The following is a 20,588-nucleotide window of genomic DNA, read 5'->3' on the forward strand; positions in this document are numbered from 1 at the left end:
CTATGGGTTAATAATAGCCATTTTACATCTAGGTAATAATCAGTCATGTTTATTTTTCCATTACAGAAATTGTATTTCCAGTTAAGGGAAATCACTACTTACCATGTGTACAACATTACATCATCAAAACCTAAAAGGACTGTGAATTAGTCTTAAGTCATATTCATTTTCACAGCATTTATTGAAAAAGCATTTAATCAAAAGCACTTGTCCATTTAAAGGAAGATGATAATCAACAGCCTCACTCACAATTTGTATCTAGGTGTTACAAAACAGCAGAAATCCTAACATAAATTAAGTCAGATCCAGAATTGATTCTGTGGGGGGAAAAGGAGGGAAGCTTTACCATATATACTCATGTAGAAGCCCATCTATGGATAAGCCGAACCTCAAATTTTAACAAAAATACCATTAAAAATATACCACCCACAGATAAGACAGCCTGTATTTTTCATAGTATTTTGGTTAAAAATTCAAGGGTGAGCTTATTTGCGTATGGGCTTGTACATGAAGATAGATTGGTACTTTTTAAAAGCATTACCATATATGGCAGGGGTGTCCAAACTTGGTCCCTTTAAGACTTTTGGACTTCAACTCCCAGAGTCCCTCAGCCAGCAAAGCTGGCTGAGGAACTCTGGGAGTTGAAGTCCAAAAGTCTTAAAGGGACCAAGTTTGGACACCCCTGCCATATATGCTCACAGATATAGGCAGTCCTCAACTCACAATCACAATGGAGTCCAAATGTTCTGTTGCTAAGCGAGACATTTGTTAACTGAGGTTTATCCCATTTTATAACTTCTTGTCACAATTGTTAAATGAATCAATGCAGTTGTGAAGTTAGTACCATGGTTGTTAAGTGAATCTGGCTTCTCCATTGACTTTGCTTGACAGAAGGTCACAAAAGGGGATCCCATGACCCTGGGTCATTGCAATCGTCATAAATATGAGACAGTTGCCCAGCATCTGAATTCTGATTACTTGACTGTGGGGATGCTGCAATGGTCATATGTGTGGAAAAACGGTCATAAATCACTTGTTTTCAGTGCCATTCTAACTTCAAACGGTCACTAAATGAACTGTTGTAAATCGAGGATTACCTATGTTGAACTTCATTTGGGAGGAAGTATTTTGGCATTAAAAATTCTTGATTTATCCAAAACTATATACAGGTAGTCCTCGACTTACAATAGTTCACTTAGTGACCATTCGAAGTTACAATGGCACTGAAGAAAGTGACTTATGACCATTTTTCACACTTATGACCATCGCAGCATCCCCATGGTCATGTGATTTACTTTCAGATGCTTGATAACTGACTTGTATTTATGATGGTTGCATGTCCTGGAGTCACGTGATCCCCTTTTGTGACCTTCTAACAATCAAAGTCAATGGGGAAACCAGATTCATTTAACAACCATGTTGCTAATTTAACAACTGCAGTGATTCACTTAACAAATATGGCAAGAAAGGTCATAGAATGGGGCAAAACTCACTTAACAAATTTCTCACTTAACAACATAAATTTCGGGCTCAATTTTCATCGTAAATTGAGGACTACCTGTATGCAGTCTTCTTTCTTTCCTTTCAAAGTGAGATTATGTAAAAACTTCAAAAATAGGAATTATGAATTGAAGATAAGCGTTGATTGAGCTATAACCTGTATTCCAATTTACCTGAAGGTAAATATTACAAGATGCAATGTGATTAATTACTGAAAAGTTAGCCACGTAAGGGATTACAGGGGATGAAAAATATTTGTAAACCAGATTAAGATTAATAGCGCAATACATACCACCTTTCATCATTCCAACTTCGTAGCATTTTCGGAGCCTACAAGCCTGGCAGCTTTTTCTTCTATTCTTGTCAATGGTACACTGGTTGGTAGCAGGGCACATGTAGTCATTGTGACCTATAAAATAAGTAGGGGGGAAAAACTATCATTCTTGAATGCATCTGCAGCACCTTCTTGGTTTAGAGTTTGCTGAATAGTTTTCCCTGAAATTCACTACTAAGTTTGTAATATGTTGATTCAGTACCGAATAAACCTTGAATGTGCAATTTTTAAATACCTACAATGTAAACTGGTATAAGTATGATTGCATTAGCATGTTTTTCAGTGCTATAAATGGTTACCACATTTGTTACCCTCTGGAAAAGCCTAACAATGTTAGATTTATTTTTTCTGATTATAAGACCATAGTTTATCCAGGTCCACTTATCTGTACTGCAATTCTTATGACAATGAATGGTGAATCCCCGAAACATGTACTAGCGTTCACTTTATAATACCAGCATTCATTTTATAATAGGACAGATGTGATTCAAATAAAAAGCAACAAACCAATTCTGGTCATAATACCTTCTTCAAATGGCTACATAGCATCACAAAATGTTTTACTTATTGCAGTAATTTTTTAAACTCAGCTGAGCTGTTAAAGATGGCTGGAACTTGACAGAGCCTGAGTCTGAAGCTTGCACTGAAGATTTTCTTACATATTAAGAAACAGAAATTAAAAAATACAGCTATCAGATTATACCAGGAACATCTGCTGACTTGTACCGAATAATGTGAACTTTCTTAGAAAGCTCCATGTAAATATGTAACTTGTGCCACTCCTACTATGCGTGAAAAAGAAACATTCATTGATAACTTTTATAAAGCAGTAACAAAATCTCAGAAATTAACATTTTCTTAATATTTCATTCTTGACTTTGACCTATAGTTGGTCATATACAGCAAAGTATATTTCCCACTTTCAGAGGCACTTCCGGGAAAGTGTAGAGGGAAAAATCAATATGATGGTTGAGCCCATAAAACTGAAGTTTTACTCACATTTATGTAAAAAAGGGAGTGCAGCTTTAATCATATTGTCATAATAGCCTTATTGACTTTCTCCTGGATGGCCCTGCCCACAGTGAAAATCCTTAGAAAAGAGTACTAATACATAATCATTTTTTAAAAATCACTGCACACAATGGTTGGTGGTATTCTCTTATAAATCATAAACTATGGAAAATCACCGATACAAATTCAAAACCAAAAATTATATTCCAGACCTTTTTCATAGGCATTGTGTTTTCCACCAGAAGGAACAGAGATCATACCAGTGATTGTAAAATAAATTTTCATATCATATTCATGGAAAGTTTTTCTACCCAATAATTACCTCTCATTAATTACTGGATGTACCCAGGGGTGGGTTCCACTTACCTTTACTACCAGTTTGCATCGTGCCCGTGCGCTCGTGCTTGCTCCACTCGCACAGGCTCTTCTGCACATGCGCAGAAGCTTCTGTGCATGCGCAGATCACTTTTGATGACGTTCGGGTCAGTGGGTGGGGCCTCCCGCCAGTTTTACTATCAGGTTTTTTTTTATTTAATTTTGTCACAACAGTATACATAAACATTGTCATAGTAAAAAAAAAAAGAAAAACATATCATTATATATATATATATATGTATGTATGTATGTATGTATGTATGTATGTATGTATGTATGTAAAGGATATGCATAGCTATATTAATTAGATATAATAAAGAGAACAATAGGACAGGAACGGTAGGCACTTTTGTGCTCTTATGCACGCCCCTTATAGTCTGAACCGGGGGTAATCTACCACTGGATGTACCTCTCTGAGCCTTTCCAAAATTTGGCATTGGAATTACAATTTGGATTGTAATTCCTAATTATCAAATGAATGCAGAATAGGCACATTTATGGCTTAAGTCTGCTCTTTTAGCAGCGAAGACAATGAAACAACAGAGACAATGTCTTGACATTCCACTGTATTCTTCAATCCAAAATCAGTGAAGGAAGGCCTACTTATGCCCCCAAAAGCTGCTGAGGGAAAGGTAGCTTATGAATCTAATGCCTTGATGATTAAGCATGATTGAATATTTCAATAGAATCGTATTGGGATAAAATGCAGAAGCCCACCTGAATCAATATGCAAATCTACAATAAAAGTTTTTTCATGCAAGGGGAACAAAGACTCCTTGATATACTGGTAAATACAGACCACTTTAAATTCTTCCTATTATGATATGGTCAATCTTCTCCTAACAAGAAATTTACTATTAAAAAAAATAATTACTACTATAGACTGCCATCAATTTCACTTCACAAATCTTCCAAAACAGCATAAAAGAGATCTGCAATCCTTTTCAGTCTTGCTGACATAAAAAACCTGGGAAGAGGCAATGACTACCATCAGCCAAACAACAATCCTTCCAGTTTCCCACGGGACCATAAAGGAATGCAGAGCAACAATCAGTGTGCTGTCCCCTCAGCTCTAAAAGTAATAAAAATGTCCCAATCCTTTCTACATATTTTAAAAAGCAAATAAATTATTAGTGCTTCCCCATCCATTTTTGAAGTACGTATTACATCCAACCAATTATCTGGCTATTGATAAATTAAATTTAAGACCTATCCCAGCACAGCTGTCATTCTTTCATATATTTTTTTTATTTAAAAGCAACAGGAGGCTTTGCAAGTAAAATGATAACTTTGTTGGTATTTCCCAACATGTTTTTAATAATATTTGCTTATTACAGCTGCATTTTTTTTCCCAAACTGTTTGCAGAAATTTGCAATTCTGTGAAGGTGCACAGTTGCCTGGGCTAAGCAAAAAAGTATGAAATCAATAAGAGTTCTACCTGTTTCCTCTGGCTATATCCCAAAGGAGAAAAACAAACTGCAAAATGCAGGCTACTGGTTTGACACCTTGAAAAGACACATTTTGAAGTTGAGACAGTAGAAGAGAAAATAATGGTTGCTCTCAGTTCTAGAGGCAGGACAAGGCAAGAGTTCATGTATTTATTTACTGCTATATTTTTACATCACCATACTCTCCAAGGACTCATGGGAGCACAGTATTAAAGAAGAGTTCCTATCGATTGGAAAACCAAAACTATCTACAAGCCCAGCATTTCACATGTTGCAGAAGAAAACCCAAAGTTTTACTGTGAATGTCTAATATGATGAACATTACCAGTTGTGCTGTCAAGAATCTAGAGCTCTTTTTGAACTGGTGCAAAAATGTGACCTACTTTTAGTAAGATGTCCACTACTGTAGATATGTTCCCAAATGTGCAGGTTTTTTTTTATTAATATTGATTATTATTCACCATCTTGTCAGTTTGCCATTTGGAAAAAAAAATCCATTTGGAATTCTTCACCATTGCCTCCATTACCACTGTTGCCATATCAACACTGAGTTTACTATTTTTATAAAATAAGTTATTGATTTGGATCCATTAAGATTTTTATAGCATCTATCTTTTTTTTCAATTTCAGACAGTTAATAAAAAGGCAACATTTCTTTTCTAGATGACAGTGATACATATCTTTTTCTCAGCCCACAAAATGTTGCTGGTCCAATTGGCCATTGGTGATTCCAATCTCTGGATTTCTGGCTCACAGTTATGATATCTTGTCTCACTCTTCCCATCTGATAGATCACAATTGCTCTCAGTATGTGGCATATGATCAAAATAACAGCTGGCGTATTGGCATAAGAAAACATAATTAATCATTCATTTTCATTTTTCCTACAATCACCCTTGAGATAATCCACATTTTCAAAAACACATATGGCTGAATAATAAGTTTCATAATTAAGCAGACATGTGGATTACTTTTCTTATGTGCTGCAAACGATCATTGATATCTCAATTTTTGAAATGAATTTTGCATAGTGGCAAAACTGTTGATTTTGTTTTGCCATACTGTTGATACGATTGCCTATAAAAGCTTCTCAAATGGTACAAAATAAATTTGAAGGAATTTACTGTTTGCAGATTAAGCTTTCATTAGCCAATACAACAGGAGTGAGTTTTTTTGTGGTAGAAATGACAGGAAAAATACTCTCTGTTTATCTAAGTTATTCATGCATTACAGTTCTGTGGTAGTTGTCACAGAGGCCCTTTACTTCAATCGCAGATTGAGATATTTTTTTAAAAAAAAAAAGATTTATTGTGCCTTCAAGTCAGTTTTTAACTCTTGGCAACTGCCTGGACTACTGTATTCACTGGAGTTCTTTCAGAAATGGTTTGCCACAACCTCTTTTCTCAGACTGAGAGTGACTGCTCCAAGGTCACCCAGCTGCCTCTGTGCCTAAGGTAGGACTAGAACTCTCAGTCTCCTGGTTTCTAGCCTGTGTCTTAACCATTACACCAAACTGGGTATCTGAAAACAAAATTAGCATGGTGAAAACTGACATTGAATTGGAACTACCATTTTAGCTTTTCTTCTTCAGAATCTGTGGCACCATTTTTTCTTGTGCAATTACAATTACTAGTGGTAGGAGAAGCAGGTAGAATAGCTAAAACCCAAATGGTAGTAGTTTGCAAGAGTGGGATGTATTCACACAAACTGCCTACACTGAAACTATCCCAGACCTTTGGACACCTTATTCTCACTACTGTCTCTTGCTCGTAAGCACATGTTGATCAGATTCCTTTTATTCAGCAAAATCATTTTTCAGCAGGAATAGGAAGCTTACACATTGATCATTCAATGTGTAAGGTTCCTATTAATTCAACTTTCATTCATATTATCTTTCTTTCAAGATGTCAGACAAGGATGATAAGCGACAATAGTACACATGCATTTCTTTTTCACATACTGATATACTGTTGTAATCTTAAATACACCGGATTACATTTATGAGAAATACACTATTTGAAAGGCAAGAATTGTATCATAGAATTGCTTTAGTAACAACCAACAGTTGTTTGTTGAGGTAAACTTTATCTTATCAAAGAAAAGTATTTGTTTCCTTTTTGCACAAACAGGACCAAGTATTGAAGTAATGAACAATAATAATCAATCTAAGCATTAGCAACGTTATTTTGCTTAACTGAACTAAAGCCTAAACAAAGCAAAAATTGAGACAAATAATAAACGTAAAACTTCCTATTTCGAAGAACTGAATTAATAAAGCATGTTGATTTCCCTCATTCTGCCTTCAAATCGATACTTTTAGTTGAATCCCTTTTATCAAGCTGTTTCCCTACTGTTTTTCTTACATTGTGCCATAATAATTTGTACAGCTTCTACTACTGTAATTATAATTTGCATAGCTTCTGACTGTTTATAACCGATTTAACTAAAATTCACTATATACTTTTAAGTGAAGCAATTTTATGCATAGCAAATAAACACTCAAATTGACATCTTGCCGAAGAAATATGTAATTTAAAAAGAATAGATGTCAGTACTTACGGGTATCTTAGAGCCAATATGTAGTTTACATTACCCTAAATTAGATAATAACCTGCACCTTCCATGTAGCTGATTGAGTGTGTACAAACTAGAAACAATATAATTATTTTATCATTAAGGAAACAATTCTAATGCCACAAAACTGGAGTCAAGGTGATTCAGGTGGTTAAACTTATAAGAACAATTACAATTATACTGTAATTCAATAAGGAGGCAGAGAGAGTAGCATGTACAATATTTATCCCAGATAAAGCTATGGAATGAAAACTAGTGTGGTGTGGTTAGCAAAGTGCTAAATAATGGGGAGACACAGGTTCTGGACTATCCTTTGACACAGGAATTTGGGATGGTCACTTTTCTAAATCTAAGACTGAGACTAGCATGATATATTATAATCCATAATCTTCAAATGAAGAGGACTTAATCCTGGAGTGTAATGATTCAGTCTCCTCCTCCACCTCCTCCACCTCCTTTTCATCATCATCATCATCAATCTTGTGTCTCATGAGTGTGCATGCCTTTGTTTTAATCTCAATCTTATCTTCATCTGAATATTCACTAATATTCTGCCTTTCCTCTAGCACAGGGGTGTCCAAACTTGGTCCCTTTAAGACTTTTGGACTTCAACTCCCAGAGTCCCTCAGCCAGCAAAGCTGGCTGAGGAACTCTGGGAGTTGAAGTCCAAAAGTCTTAAAGGGACCAAGTTTGGACACCCCTGCTCTAGCAGCTGAAATCAGTGTATACAGTACTGCAATGTCTGATTGTTGCCATCATGACCACCCTGACAAATAGCTTAGACTGAAGAAAATAGCTCTGACACACAATGATTTACTGAATTTCCAGGGCTGAAGATGGATCTGCCCAGTCCTATCCCAGTATATAATGATTGAAGAAGGCTCTGCGCATGCGCAAGTATGGCGGTTTGCTGGAAGAGCTAGAATCGGCGTTGGGGGCTTTTCCCGGAACGATGGACTTCAGGTGACTCACCAGGCTGCTCATGTCCCTCGGCGCGTTGTGTCATCTATCGGGCGGCCGCAGGAGAGGTCTTTTGATCCTCTCGGATTTGCGGCGGCCGAGAACGGGCCGAGGGAAGAGCGGCGGATCGGATGGCGGCCATCTTTGGGGCGCGAGGGAGGCCTGCTGCTTGCTGCAAGCTCCAGCCTCGATTTCGGCCTGACTCCAGCGGCGACGTGTATTCGGCCCGACTCCAGCTGGGGCATGAATTCCGGCCCGTTCGCCTGTTTGTTTGCCCGTCTGTTTCATCGGCGCTTTGTTGCGCCTGGCGAGGCTTCGGTGGGCCGCGAGGCATCTTTTCCAGCGGCGTTCTGTGCTCCGTGGTTCCATCAGCGATGGGCGTGATGAGGCCGCGATGGGAGAGGAGGCTTGAGGCGAGGCTGCGGTTTATTCCCCTCTACTGGCACTTTCCATCATGTTTTTCATCTGACCCTCTATGGAATGGCCTGCCTTCCCCCCCCCCATCGGATTTCTGATCATCGATGGGGCGAAGGTTTGTGTCCTAGCCCATAGTTGTCCGCCCCTGACTTTTGACTACTGAAGGGGTGAAGGTTTTCCCGGCCTGCATTCGCCTCCTCTGCCTATTTTCATCTTTCCGAGCTGGCTCCCTGCCACGTTGAGACCTGTGGCCTTTGGTGTCAGTAGCTGGCTGTGGATAGGTCTTGGCCTAGCAGCCGGCAGCCCGCCCTCGGAATTTTAGCGGGGGGGCTGGTATGACAGGCTTTGGTGGAGAACTTGACAACCGATATCGATGGTGGAGACTGTGATGTCATCCATTTGTATCCACGGGTTTCTGGACTGGACTATGGACAGACTGATAGTAATTTCTACTTTATTAAGATCTTCTTGTAGAAACTTTCTCCATAGGTTTACCATGGAGGCTGTCGGTTTGTTTGTCCTGGTTTTATCATCTCTGTCTGGTTCCAGCTTCTATTTGTCCTCCTTGACAACTGGACATCCGTTGGAGGTTCCATCTTCTGTTAACGTCCTACCACCTGGGATTTTACCATCTTAGCACCCTTCACCGATTCGTACTTTTCTATGCGTTACGCTGCACATGAACTCTTGCGCCTGCGAGGTGCCCCCACCTCGCAGGAATGGCCCGCTTTGTTACTGAGGGCCGGCCTCAATGACGGGTCTTGGGACCCACAGAGGTGGCATGCGAAGAGGAAGAGCCTTTGGGGTTTTTTAGATAGGGCATTTTTAAGGGGTGGGAGGGAAAGGGCGGGTGTTGGGGGAAACCCGTCAGGTGGGGGTCCAGTTCCTGCGTATGCTCATAGCGGTAAGTTAATAGGTCCGAGGGTCATGGGGGGAGTTTGTGTACTACCGGTAGAGGGTGGTCCTATTTCCACGGTAAGGGGGAGGGGCAGATATGGTGGGAGTGGGGGCTCATATCGTTTTATGGGGGCGCGTGCTCGATGCTTGCAGGCGATCGCGCGCCCCGAGCCCCCAGACTCCTCCCGTTCCCCGGATGGTCAAGACCCTCAGAGCCTGGGCCTTCGGCTGATGCTGTGCAACGCACGGTCCGTGGTCAATAAGGCCCCCCTAATTCATGACCTTATTCAGGGGGGTGCCGCGGACTTTATGGGCGTTATGGAGACCTGGTTGGGCGCAGAAGGGGGCGTGCCCCTTGTTCAAATGTGCCCGCCGGGTTTCCGAGCATTCCATCAGCCGAGGGCCCAGGGTAGGGGTGGAGGGGTGGCGGTTGTGATTAGAGAGAGCCTGGAGCCGAGGGAGACCACTGTACCTCAGATTGCCAGGTGTGAATCCCTCTTTGTGAGGTGGGGTCATAGATGTCAGATGGGCTTGTTTGTCACGTACCTGGCTCCTTGCGGCGTGGCAGCAGCCCTGCCCGAGCTCCTGGAGGTGTTGGCTGGAGTGGCGGTGGAGACCCCCAGACTTATAGTCATGGGGGACTTTAACTTGCCATCGACCAGCCTGTCATCTTCAGTTGCTCGGGAGTTCATGGCTTCCATGACGGCCCTGGACCTGACTCAAGTAGTTGATGGCCCTACTCACAGTGGGGGTGGCACTCTGGATTTGATTTTCATCTCTGGACAGTGGTTGAAGGATCTGGACTTGAGGGATTTAGTCATTGAGCCTTTGTCATGGTCAGATCACTTCCTCCTTCGCCTAGACTTTCTGACCGCCACTCAACACCGCAGGGAGACGGAACCAATTCGTTGGTTCCGTCCCAGGCGCCTGATGGACCCGGAGAGGTTCCAGACGGAGCTTGGGCCGTTTCCTGAGGGTCTGGCTCACGGCACGGCCGAGGAACTTGTCATGGCTTGGGAACGAGCCGCGGCGGGGGCCTTGGATCGTGTCGTGCCTTTGCGGCCTCTGACCCGGCGTAGGTCTCAACCAGCTCCCTGGTATTCGGAGGAGCTGAGGGAGATGAAACGCCGGAGAAGACGCCTAGAGAGTTCTTGGAGGTCCAGTCGTTCGGAGGCTGATCGGACACTAGTTAGGTCCTATACTAGGACCTACCTAGTGGCAATGGGGGAAGCGAGACATTGCTACGTCTCCTCCCTCATTGCGTCGGCAGATAACCACCTGGCCGCCCTGTTTCGGGTAACTCGCTCCCTCCTTCAACAGGGGGAGCGGGATGACCCGTTGCAGGGACGTGCTGAGGAGTTTAGTGATTATCTACACGACAAAATCGTTCAGCTTCGGGACGGTCTGGACCAAAATTGGGTAGATCCGGGTGGGATGTCTGAGAGCCGTCTTGTTGAGAGTGTTTGGGATGAGTTTGACCCTGTGGCTCCCAAGGACATGGACAGGTTGCTGGGTAGGCTGAATGCCACCACATGTTTACTGGACCCGTGTCCCTCCTGGTTGGTGCTGGCCGCACAGGATGTGACACGAGGCTGGCTCCAGGGGCTTACAAATGCTTCTTTGTTGGAGGGGGTCTTCCTGGCCGCCTTGAAAGAGGCGGTGGTGAGGCCTCTCCTCAAGAAGCCTTCCCTGGATCCAGCTGTGTTAGGTAATTATCGTCCGGTCTCCAACCCGCCGCGCGAAGGTTGTAGAGAGTGTGGTGGCATGTCAGCTGCCCCGGTACCTGGAGGAAACCGTCTATCTAGACCCGTTCCAGTCCGGCTTCCGGCCCGGTTACAGCACTGAGACGGCTTTGGTCACGTTGGTGGATGATCTCTGGAGGGCCAGGGACAGGGGTTATTCCTCTGCCTTGGTCCTATTAGACCTCTCAGCGGCTTTCGATACCATCGACCATGGTATCCTGCTGCACCGGTTGGAGGGATTGGGAGTGGGAGGCACCGTTTATCGGTGGTTCTCCTCCTATCTCTCCGATCGGTCGCAGACGGTGTTGACGGGGGGGCAGAGGTCGGCCCCGAGACGCCTCACTTGTGGGGTGCCTCAGGGGTCGATTCTCTCGCCCCTCTTGTTCAACATCTATATGAAGCCGCTGGGTGAGATCATCAGTGGTTTCGGTGTGAGGTACCAGCTGTACGCTGACGATACTCAGCTGTACTTTTCCACACCGGACCACCCCAATGAAGCTATCGAGGTGCTGTCCCGGTGTCTGGAGGCCGTACGGGTCTGGATGGGGAGAAACAGGCTCAGGCTCAATCCCTCCAAGACGGCATCCCGGTACAGTCAGCTGCAGCCGCGGCTGACTGTTGGGGGCGAGTCATTGGCCCCAATGGAGAGGGTGAGCAATTTGGGAGTTCTCCTGGATGGACGGCTGTCTTTTGAAGACCATTTGACGGCCGTCTCCAGGAGAGCCTTTCACCAGGTTCGCCTGGTTCGCCAGTTGCGCCCCTTTCTAGACCGGGATGCCTTGTGCACGGTCACTCATGCTCTCGTGACATCTCGGCTGGACTACTGCAATGCTCTCTACATGGGGCTCCCCTTGAGGAGCACCCGGAGACTCCAGGTAGTTCAGAATGCAGCTGCGCGGGTGATAGAGGGAGCCCCTCGTGGCTCCCACATAACACCTCTCCTGCGCAGACTGCACTGGCTACCTGTGGTTTTCCGGGTGCTCTTCAAGGTTTTGGTAATGATCTTCAAAGCGCTCCATGGCATAGGGCCGGGTTACTTACGGGACCGTCTGCTGCCACCGAATGCCTCCCACCGACCCATGCGCTCTCACAGAGAGGGACTCCTCAGGGTGCCGTCGGCCAGGCAGTGCCGACTGGCGATGCCCAGGGGAAGGGCCTTTTCTGTGGGGGCTCCCACCCTCTGGAACGAGCTTCCCCCAGGACTTCGTCAACTTCCTGACCTTCGGACCTTCCGCGGCGAGCTTAAGACACATCTATTCATTTGCGCAGGACTGGACTAGGGTTTTAAATTTTTAATGACTAAATTTTAGCTTTGGTTTTAAATTGGGTTTTACTATTTATATCTGATTTTAAATATTTGGCCTTTATAATAAGTTTTTTAGTTGAATGTTTTATTTTGTATATTTCTGTGTTTTTATATGGCTGTACACCGCCCTGAGTCCTTAGGGAGATAGGGCGGTATAAAAATACGAATAAATAAATAAATAAAATAAATAAATAATTACTACAGTACACCAAGGAGAGTGAACCATTAAGGAAAGTAGAGTAACTACTGCACTTATTGCATTTTATTTCATATTCCAAATATTCCAAACTAACTAACCTTTCTTGAATACAATGAATCTTGACCTCATATATAGTCCTGGAACTAGAAACTGCCCCATTCTCCTCTGCTTTTGAGAACTGTTATATTATTGTAGATTTTTCCCCAAGACTGGGAATTTTTCTTGGAAAAATTGAACAGATGTTTGGTACCATGCTTTTTTTGAGGAGGGGCAGGAACATCAGATAGCAATACCACTAAATCTCCCTAGTCTGAATTCTGTTCTAAAGACCTGTACAATTTAGCTGCAGCAGTGGATAACAAAATGACATAACTGCTATTATGCAAATTCCATATTTCAAACCTGATATACAGTGTTGCTTCAGAGAAATTTAAGAATCTTTTTTTTTTTGGCTGGGAGAGTGGCATGGGAAGAGTCTAATTCAGCCCCTCCCAACGGTGTATATATATATACACCTTAATGCTTTTCTTGATATTCTTTACAAAGTGATGGGATACAGCATCTGTGGAGAAATGTTTGCTTAGCAAGAGAAATGAACAGTGCATTTTTTCCACTCAGTGCATTCATAGCCAAGGTCCGCCCAAAGATACATGATATTTAATAAGGTAAGCATTAAAGAGAAGAGTAAACAAACAAACAATAAAAACTGAACAGAACACTTTTCTGGCTAGTGAATTAAGGACTTATTAATACAAAATATCTCTAAATGGAAAGATATTTACACTTAAGTGAACCAGGACCACACACAATCATGACAAAGCTCTAAGAAACACAATCAAGCCTCTTGATGAATTCCAGTTGCCCACTATAATTGCTTTTTTGAAATATCTTCCATTAAGTCCTATTTATATTTATTGGCCTAATGTTTTGTATCCCATTTATGTAATGACTCTCAGCAAAATATTGCAGTGTTTCAAATTATGTATGTAGCAAACATGAAGAGATCAAAGAAGCGATATATTAAACTTTGCATGAAACATTATATGAACTAAATAGAGGCTTTTTATTCTTTACTTTAAATGCATTTTATTTCCAACTACAAGTTTTTTATACAGATTGCATGCTAAGTGTTGGTCTGTTGATATCTACTTTGAGTACATTTGGATGAGGAGGTTTAATTCCTTTTTCAACTTGCCCAATGTTGAAAAAGAAAAACTGGGAGACTGTGAAGAAAGTCCTAGAGCTATCCAATGCCTCACCACACCACTGACCTAAGGGCTTTGAGAGCTCATCTGAGTAGGTTGCTTTCCTCCCGAGTACCAGGAAAATCCTGACAACCTGAGAGAGAGGAAAACCCCAGTTATGGCTGTTGGATTTCCAAGTAGTTGGACTTGCAAGATTTCTCAAATTTGTACACCCGTTTCGCCATACACACGAATTCCTAATGCCACATTGATGTCAGCACTTGGTCCTGTTCTACCTCAACAAGCTAACACAATTGAGCTTCCTCTCCATCTAAGTAATGCAAGTTCAGGTTACTTTTGGGGAATGATAAGGTTTTCTTTCACCTTACAAACTGTGAATTAAGATCTTCCTGCTCCTTCACAGAGAGGAAAATGAGAAACTCCCCATGGGGTAAGGATGTTTCTGGGGGTTCTAGTTCTATCATGACTGTGCTAGGATATAAGCATGACAGCTAGATCAGGAAGGAGGGCTGAGCTAAAACAAAATCTCCTCATTTCTTCTGCCCTCCTTGCCAAAGTCATATTTCCATGGCACCTCAGCATCATTTCATCACAGCTGTTGAACTGCAGACCTGTGGCACTAACACTGACAAGAGACAGGAGAATGGAGTTGGCTAGAGATATCAGTTTGACTCTCTCTCATTGTCAGCCGGTTGTTCCTAGGAGGATCGAACATTGTAAGCAGCAAGCACTGGGCAAATATTTCTGCAGATTTGGGGACATGAAACCAGTTTCAAACATGCCCTAGGGTTCATTTAACAGCTTCATTTGGTTGGTTCTCTTTCCCCTTTCTTTCTTTTTCAAATTTTTAAAGGCCATTTATTCTCTCCCCCACCCTTCTCTCTTGTATTTATTACAAACATTGGCGTTTACTCAATCATGGCACTATTTGTTTATTATTTTATGTTAATCAAAGCTTAATTGTAAAGCTGTTGACATGGGAAAGATCATCATTCAAGAGAAAGATGAAAAGTGAAAGATTGTAATACTACATGAATTAAATAGAGATTTTTTTAATATATGCCTCTCAGACTAAACTTCAGAAACATTAAATTTACATTAATATATAAAAGTAAAATAAATCATCTTACAAATCAGTTATTGTAAATTAAATATAAGCTGTTGTCAAACAGGAAAATACTTGTTAATTAAAAATTCTTAGAACCTCTAATGTGGGGGGAGGGGGCGGACCCAGAAAACTTTTATCTGCTATTTATTTAATAGAAAACTTTGATTTATTAACGTGAAAGGGATTGTTTTTATGATAGATTTAAATGAGAGGGTATCTCATATGAGTATATAAAATAAGCAATAATTTATGCTAACTGTATTCATGTGAGATGTTGATTACATGTGGATTATAAACAATTCATTTTATGAAGCTGCAATATTATTATACCAAGCATCAATTAAAAGTCATTATGGGTAATTTCTGAGATGAAAATAAGAACATGGCTAGAAATATAGCTATAAGGAAACAAAAAAACCAAAGCTAATAATATTAATTAATATTTAAAGATGTATGTAAAGGATTGTTTAGAAAAGTCAACAGCAGCAGATTTTGGCTTTACAGAAATTTTGGCAAAGCAAATAGTTATTTCATCTGGATCTGGCCTGTTTTGTTTTTAAACACTGACAGAATTACTGACCAAAAAATCTTTCTATTCAAGTAGCTATGCTAAGTGGGCTTTTTGTATATACAGTACAAAATCTTTAGCAAATATCCAAAATTCATAGATTGCAACATTAATGGTTCAAATACGCTGTTTATTTCTCTACAAAGGAGACTTTTACACATGACTTATTTCTTGCAAATGAAAGATCAAATATCATTCTTGGATCCCTTGAAATCAATACAGTAATATAGGTTTTAGTGACTCAGTTGTTAATAATTTATATAAATATTCTTTGGTTTATTTATGGACAAAAAAAAAATTGTAGGCGGGCCACTTCACTGAATTGTTCACTGGCAAACAGAACTTCTATAATAGTTCCACAGGGTGAAATTATTATTACATAATATATATTTTCCCCTAAGATATTTGTCTTAGTTTCATCTTCAAAATGTCTTTGACCCAGAATGAGCTATCATTCTAAGCACTGTAAGGGAAAAATGCCAGCCACCATCCAAAATACAAGGTAGAAAGTTCTGTAGAAATCTTTGTAAACTGGGGGAATAAGAGCAAGTCCAAGAAATATTATCAGAAAAATATATTCTAATCAGTTTTGGCTCAACTCCCGTTCCAGTAGGACCTATACATTCTTCAAATGTATAAAGAAACAATATGGTAATGTAACTGGTTGAATTGTCTGCAGTTTGGCCCCTGTCTGGAAACCAATTTAATTGCGATTAGTTCCAAATACAGAACTATTCAGTTTTAAGAATAGAAGCATTTGTGGACCTCAGTCAGTCATTTGATAGAACACAAATTTAACGAAGCAAAACTCGTAAGAGTAAATTACTTCCTAAAGCAATCTGGTCCATTGTTGAACAACTTGTACCATTAAGAAATTCTTCCCATTGTTTAGTTAAAAGCTGTTTCTTTGTAATGAAAATATATTGCCTCTTGTCTTCTGAATCAACATTCAGCAGGTCTACTCTATCTTCTACATAACATCTCCTCAGATACTTGAAGATATTTCTCTTGTCTCCTTATAGACTTCTATTCTCTATGAAGATGACGAATGAGACTTCGTCGAAACATCGCCAAGACACTTCCAATTTTACACGGGAGAAAACCCGAACAACCAAAGACATATATATATATATATATATATATATATATATATATATATATATATATATATTTATATATATATATATATATATATATATATGAAGGTATATATATATATATATATATATATATATATATATGAAGGTATATATATATATATATATATATATATATATGGTATAGTACAAGCCCTGCAGTTTGCCATTTGACATGGCCATTATTGATATATACTTGTTAAATACACTTTTTGAACCAATCTCTATTTCTTTCAGTCTGGAGAGAGAGAGAGAGAGATGTTCCCAGAGGATGGGCTCCGGCACAAGTCTGAAAGCTTGGAAGTATAACCTCCTGGTGACCAACTCAGAGTGGATCCTGCAGATCTCTATCCATCTAACATTGGCATAACTTAGCCCACATTTTGTTCTAGAAGGATTTCAGGATGTTCGATGCATTTCTGAACTCCATATCCACCACTCTTCTGTGGTCAACTAAACTGGTTTTTCTATCAAAAGAAGGTTAATTTTGATATGACTCGTTTTTTATAACTGCTGTTCACTCCTCATAAGCAAGGCATTTTTCTAATCTAAATGCTTATGAACTGTTTAATAATCTGATCTAGAATTTTGCTGACTCGTGTCATTTTTTTTTCTCTTTTTGAAGACACAATATTTGTCCTTTTCAAGTTTTCTGCTACCAATCTACCTTCTTTTGTAAATAATGAGATCACTATTCGATAATTACACCTACCTTCTATTTCCTGTATGTATTACTTTTAACTTCGCCTCAATCCAAGATTGCTTGTACATCACCCTTATAACATGTGTGACTGTCACATACAACTAAGTGGACTTTTTATGATTAACAGTGGTATGTCTGGGCTTATGAATAATGTACAAAAACAGATGTGGGCTGGAAACAGATGTGGCACCTTCTTAGCTGTGACATCTGTGTTTGCAAGATGATATGGGACTTTCTTTTCCCAATACTTCAGATTACTGGATTCCTGTTGCTCTCATTCTATCAACACAGGACTTGGATCACTGCCCCTGAACTGGAACATCTGAATAACAATCTACTATTGCCTCAAAAGAAAAAGAAAAAAAAAAGGGGGGGGGAATAAATGAGATATCTTTGAAATCTAGTGACAAAATAGCAGGAAATTATGAATACTCTGTGCTTCTTTTTCAGCCAACTGTTTTGATCTATGATTCATTCAGTATATAAAACAATCATTTTTTAATAGATGTTGTTATGTCACATTTACAAAATAGAAAGCTTTTTGCTTTCATAAAATGAATAATCAGTATGTGTTGAGAATATTCTTCATTTTCTGGGCAAAACTTCAACTATGACTCCAGCCGCAAATGTAGTTTTATTTCTTCCAGAAAACTCAGGCTTAAAGAAGAGAAAATCTGTCTAGATCATAGATCAATTAGTCATGCTCCAACATAAGTGGTAGTTATAAACTACAGCAATGGTTTAAGTACTGTTTGTGATGGTTCCTTTTTCCCTAAGTAATTTTTATGCAAAGGAGATTTAACCAAGCAATAAGCCTAAGTGATTTTGCTTTCTGGCTGCTTCATGGAAACAGCAGCTAAAGCTGAAAACAAACAGCTTTTCTAAAAATACAATGAAATGAAAAGAGCAGGAAGGACTAACAAGTGGAATGATGTCTCTAGTTAACTTTGTGGGGCAATAATCAATAGAAACTCAAATTACACAGACTGGCCTTGGGAACAGAGATGCTACTAGGTTTTCACGCATCACCACAACACAGAAAGGTGTTCAATGCAAGAAAACAGTTAAACACGCAGGTACTTTTGACTTTCAGGAGTCACTACAATTAAAAGGGGGAAAGTTGAGCTAGGCATATGTCAGGGAACAAATGTAGCCTAGACTAAGCCCTACACATATTTGAAGCATTGTTTCCTTTCCTGACATTAATATAAATCTCTATTCATCACTGTTCCAGCAAGCAAATTAAATTGGAATCCATGCAAAAATGATTTCCTAGAAAATTCCAACTAAATCATCAGGAATCATTCAGATATACAGAAGAAGCTTGTGGGGCTGATATGATTGTGAGTAATTTGTGAGTAATTCAAATCATAGAATTACACCTCATATATTTCATAGTTATGTTCATAGGAAGCAAAGCTATATAGTCTATATTCCATTGTTCTTTGGAGTAGGAGAAAATATAACTTTTTTAAAATTCCTGTTCATAGCCCAATCATAAATGTCCTAATAAATTTTGCCATGCTTTTGATGTGTGGAAGAGCAAACTTGCTCCCTTCAAATTCCTCTCCAAGCTTTCCACTCTATGAAAGGGGTGGGGGGAGGATCAGGGAAAAGAGAAATTACCTACAGAAATTGCTTGCTATCTCCCCACAAAGCAGAGGGCTTGGAGAAGAAACGTTTGCATAAGCCACCTGCAGCTCCCAAGCTGCTAACAGGATCACATTGCTTTCAATGTGTTCAAGGGTAGATACAGTAAGTAGACACTTAATTATTCCAGAGGGAGAGAAGGAGTAGCTAGAAGAAAACAAAAGCAACGGGCAAAACGGAAGAGTCTTGTCTCTTTACAGCTGGAAAAAATGCAGTCGAGGTCATGTGATTTCCAACTTAGCAACTGCTTTGCTTAGTGGCAGAGTTGCCATTCAACATTAGAGTCATTAAGCAAAGATCACCTGTTTGTATGTTTATTCTTGGGTGTAAGCCACCCAGAGTTTGGTTTAAGATTGGTCGCTCTAAAAATATTTTAGATAAATAAATGGAAAATGGCTAAAAAACCCCACTTCATTATTTATCAATTCGAGGATAAGAGTGATCAAGAGAGAGTCTTTCTGTTTTTATTCCTTTCATTCCTTAACTGAAAGTTGTAAGAAAAGACAAAATACTAGTTCACAAAGCTTGTATAATAAAAATGCCAAGTGAGTTAACAAGTAATTTAAAATCTATTGACTTGGAATAATGGTGCTAAGAAGGACCTTCTTGATTAACAATTTTTATTATTAGCATCTAATGAAGTGAGTTGCAGTACAGACAAGTAATGTAATCCTCATTTCACTGCACGTGTTAAAAGTGTTCGCTTCAGTATATGGTAGATGAAAATAGACTCAGAGTCTGCAAAAGAGTTTTAAAGAATGTGAATGCCAACCTCATCTCTAAGCAGTGCCACCATTCGTATCCCAGCCCTGTTTCTGCAAAGCAAGAATTTACACAGCCTGCATCTTTATACCAAGTTTTGTGTACTTTTCTTTAAAAAAGAAAACAATGAAAGCACACAATTGGCAAAAAAGAAGATATTTTCCCCTTGTGTGGATCATTGCTACTACTGTTTTTAAAAAATAGCTTTCTAGTGTTTAGTATTCTTACTGGACTGTTGTGTTATCCAAGCTGAAAACAACTCGATTTGTAAAAGATTTTACAAAATTAAACAATCTTTTTCACAGAAGAAAAAAACCCTCTTTTCACACCAGTGATGTCCATAACATCTGCGCAACTCAGATAAACAAGTGATGCTCATCATTCAACAAACAATTAAAAAATAAAATAAAAATAATTAAAAAACAATAAATACATACATTAAAAAGAAAACAAACAAACAAAAATCCTCAAAGGACCACTAGGTCTTTTTCTGCCATCATTTTCTTAAGTTTCTAGGTCCTAGTTGGTGTAAGAACTGCATTCAACCAACAGCTTGCTCCATGGCTGTTCCATTTGGTATTTATAGGAAGTAAATTAACAAGCATAATCTAGGAAGCTTCAGTTGATGCTCTATCCCTTTCTATTTAACATCTACATGAGGTCACTGGGCCAGGTCGCCTATCAGTTCAGTT

The 20,588-nt window shown here is 39.9% G+C and overlaps 1 protein-coding gene across 9 annotated transcripts in view; it reads right to left on the minus strand.

Moving 5' to 3' along the window:
• ESR1 (estrogen receptor 1) overlaps nucleotides 1-20,588 on the minus strand; it is a 250,072-nt gene that overhangs the window by 71,356 nt on the left and 158,128 nt on the right. For all 9 annotated transcript variants that reach the window (XM_058169437.1, XM_058169403.1, XM_058169428.1 and 6 more), the window contains one exon: nucleotides 1,793-1,909. In XM_058169437.1, coding sequence (XP_058025420.1) covers nucleotides 1,793-1,909 — 117 coding nt within the window. The remainder of the gene's footprint in view (nucleotides 1-1,792; nucleotides 1,910-20,588) is intronic.

This window comes from Ahaetulla prasina, chromosome 1 (assembly GCF_028640845.1).
Source record: "Ahaetulla prasina isolate Xishuangbanna chromosome 1, ASM2864084v1, whole genome shotgun sequence".
NCBI classification, from domain to species: Eukaryota; Metazoa; Chordata; class Lepidosauria; order Squamata; family Colubridae; genus Ahaetulla; species Ahaetulla prasina.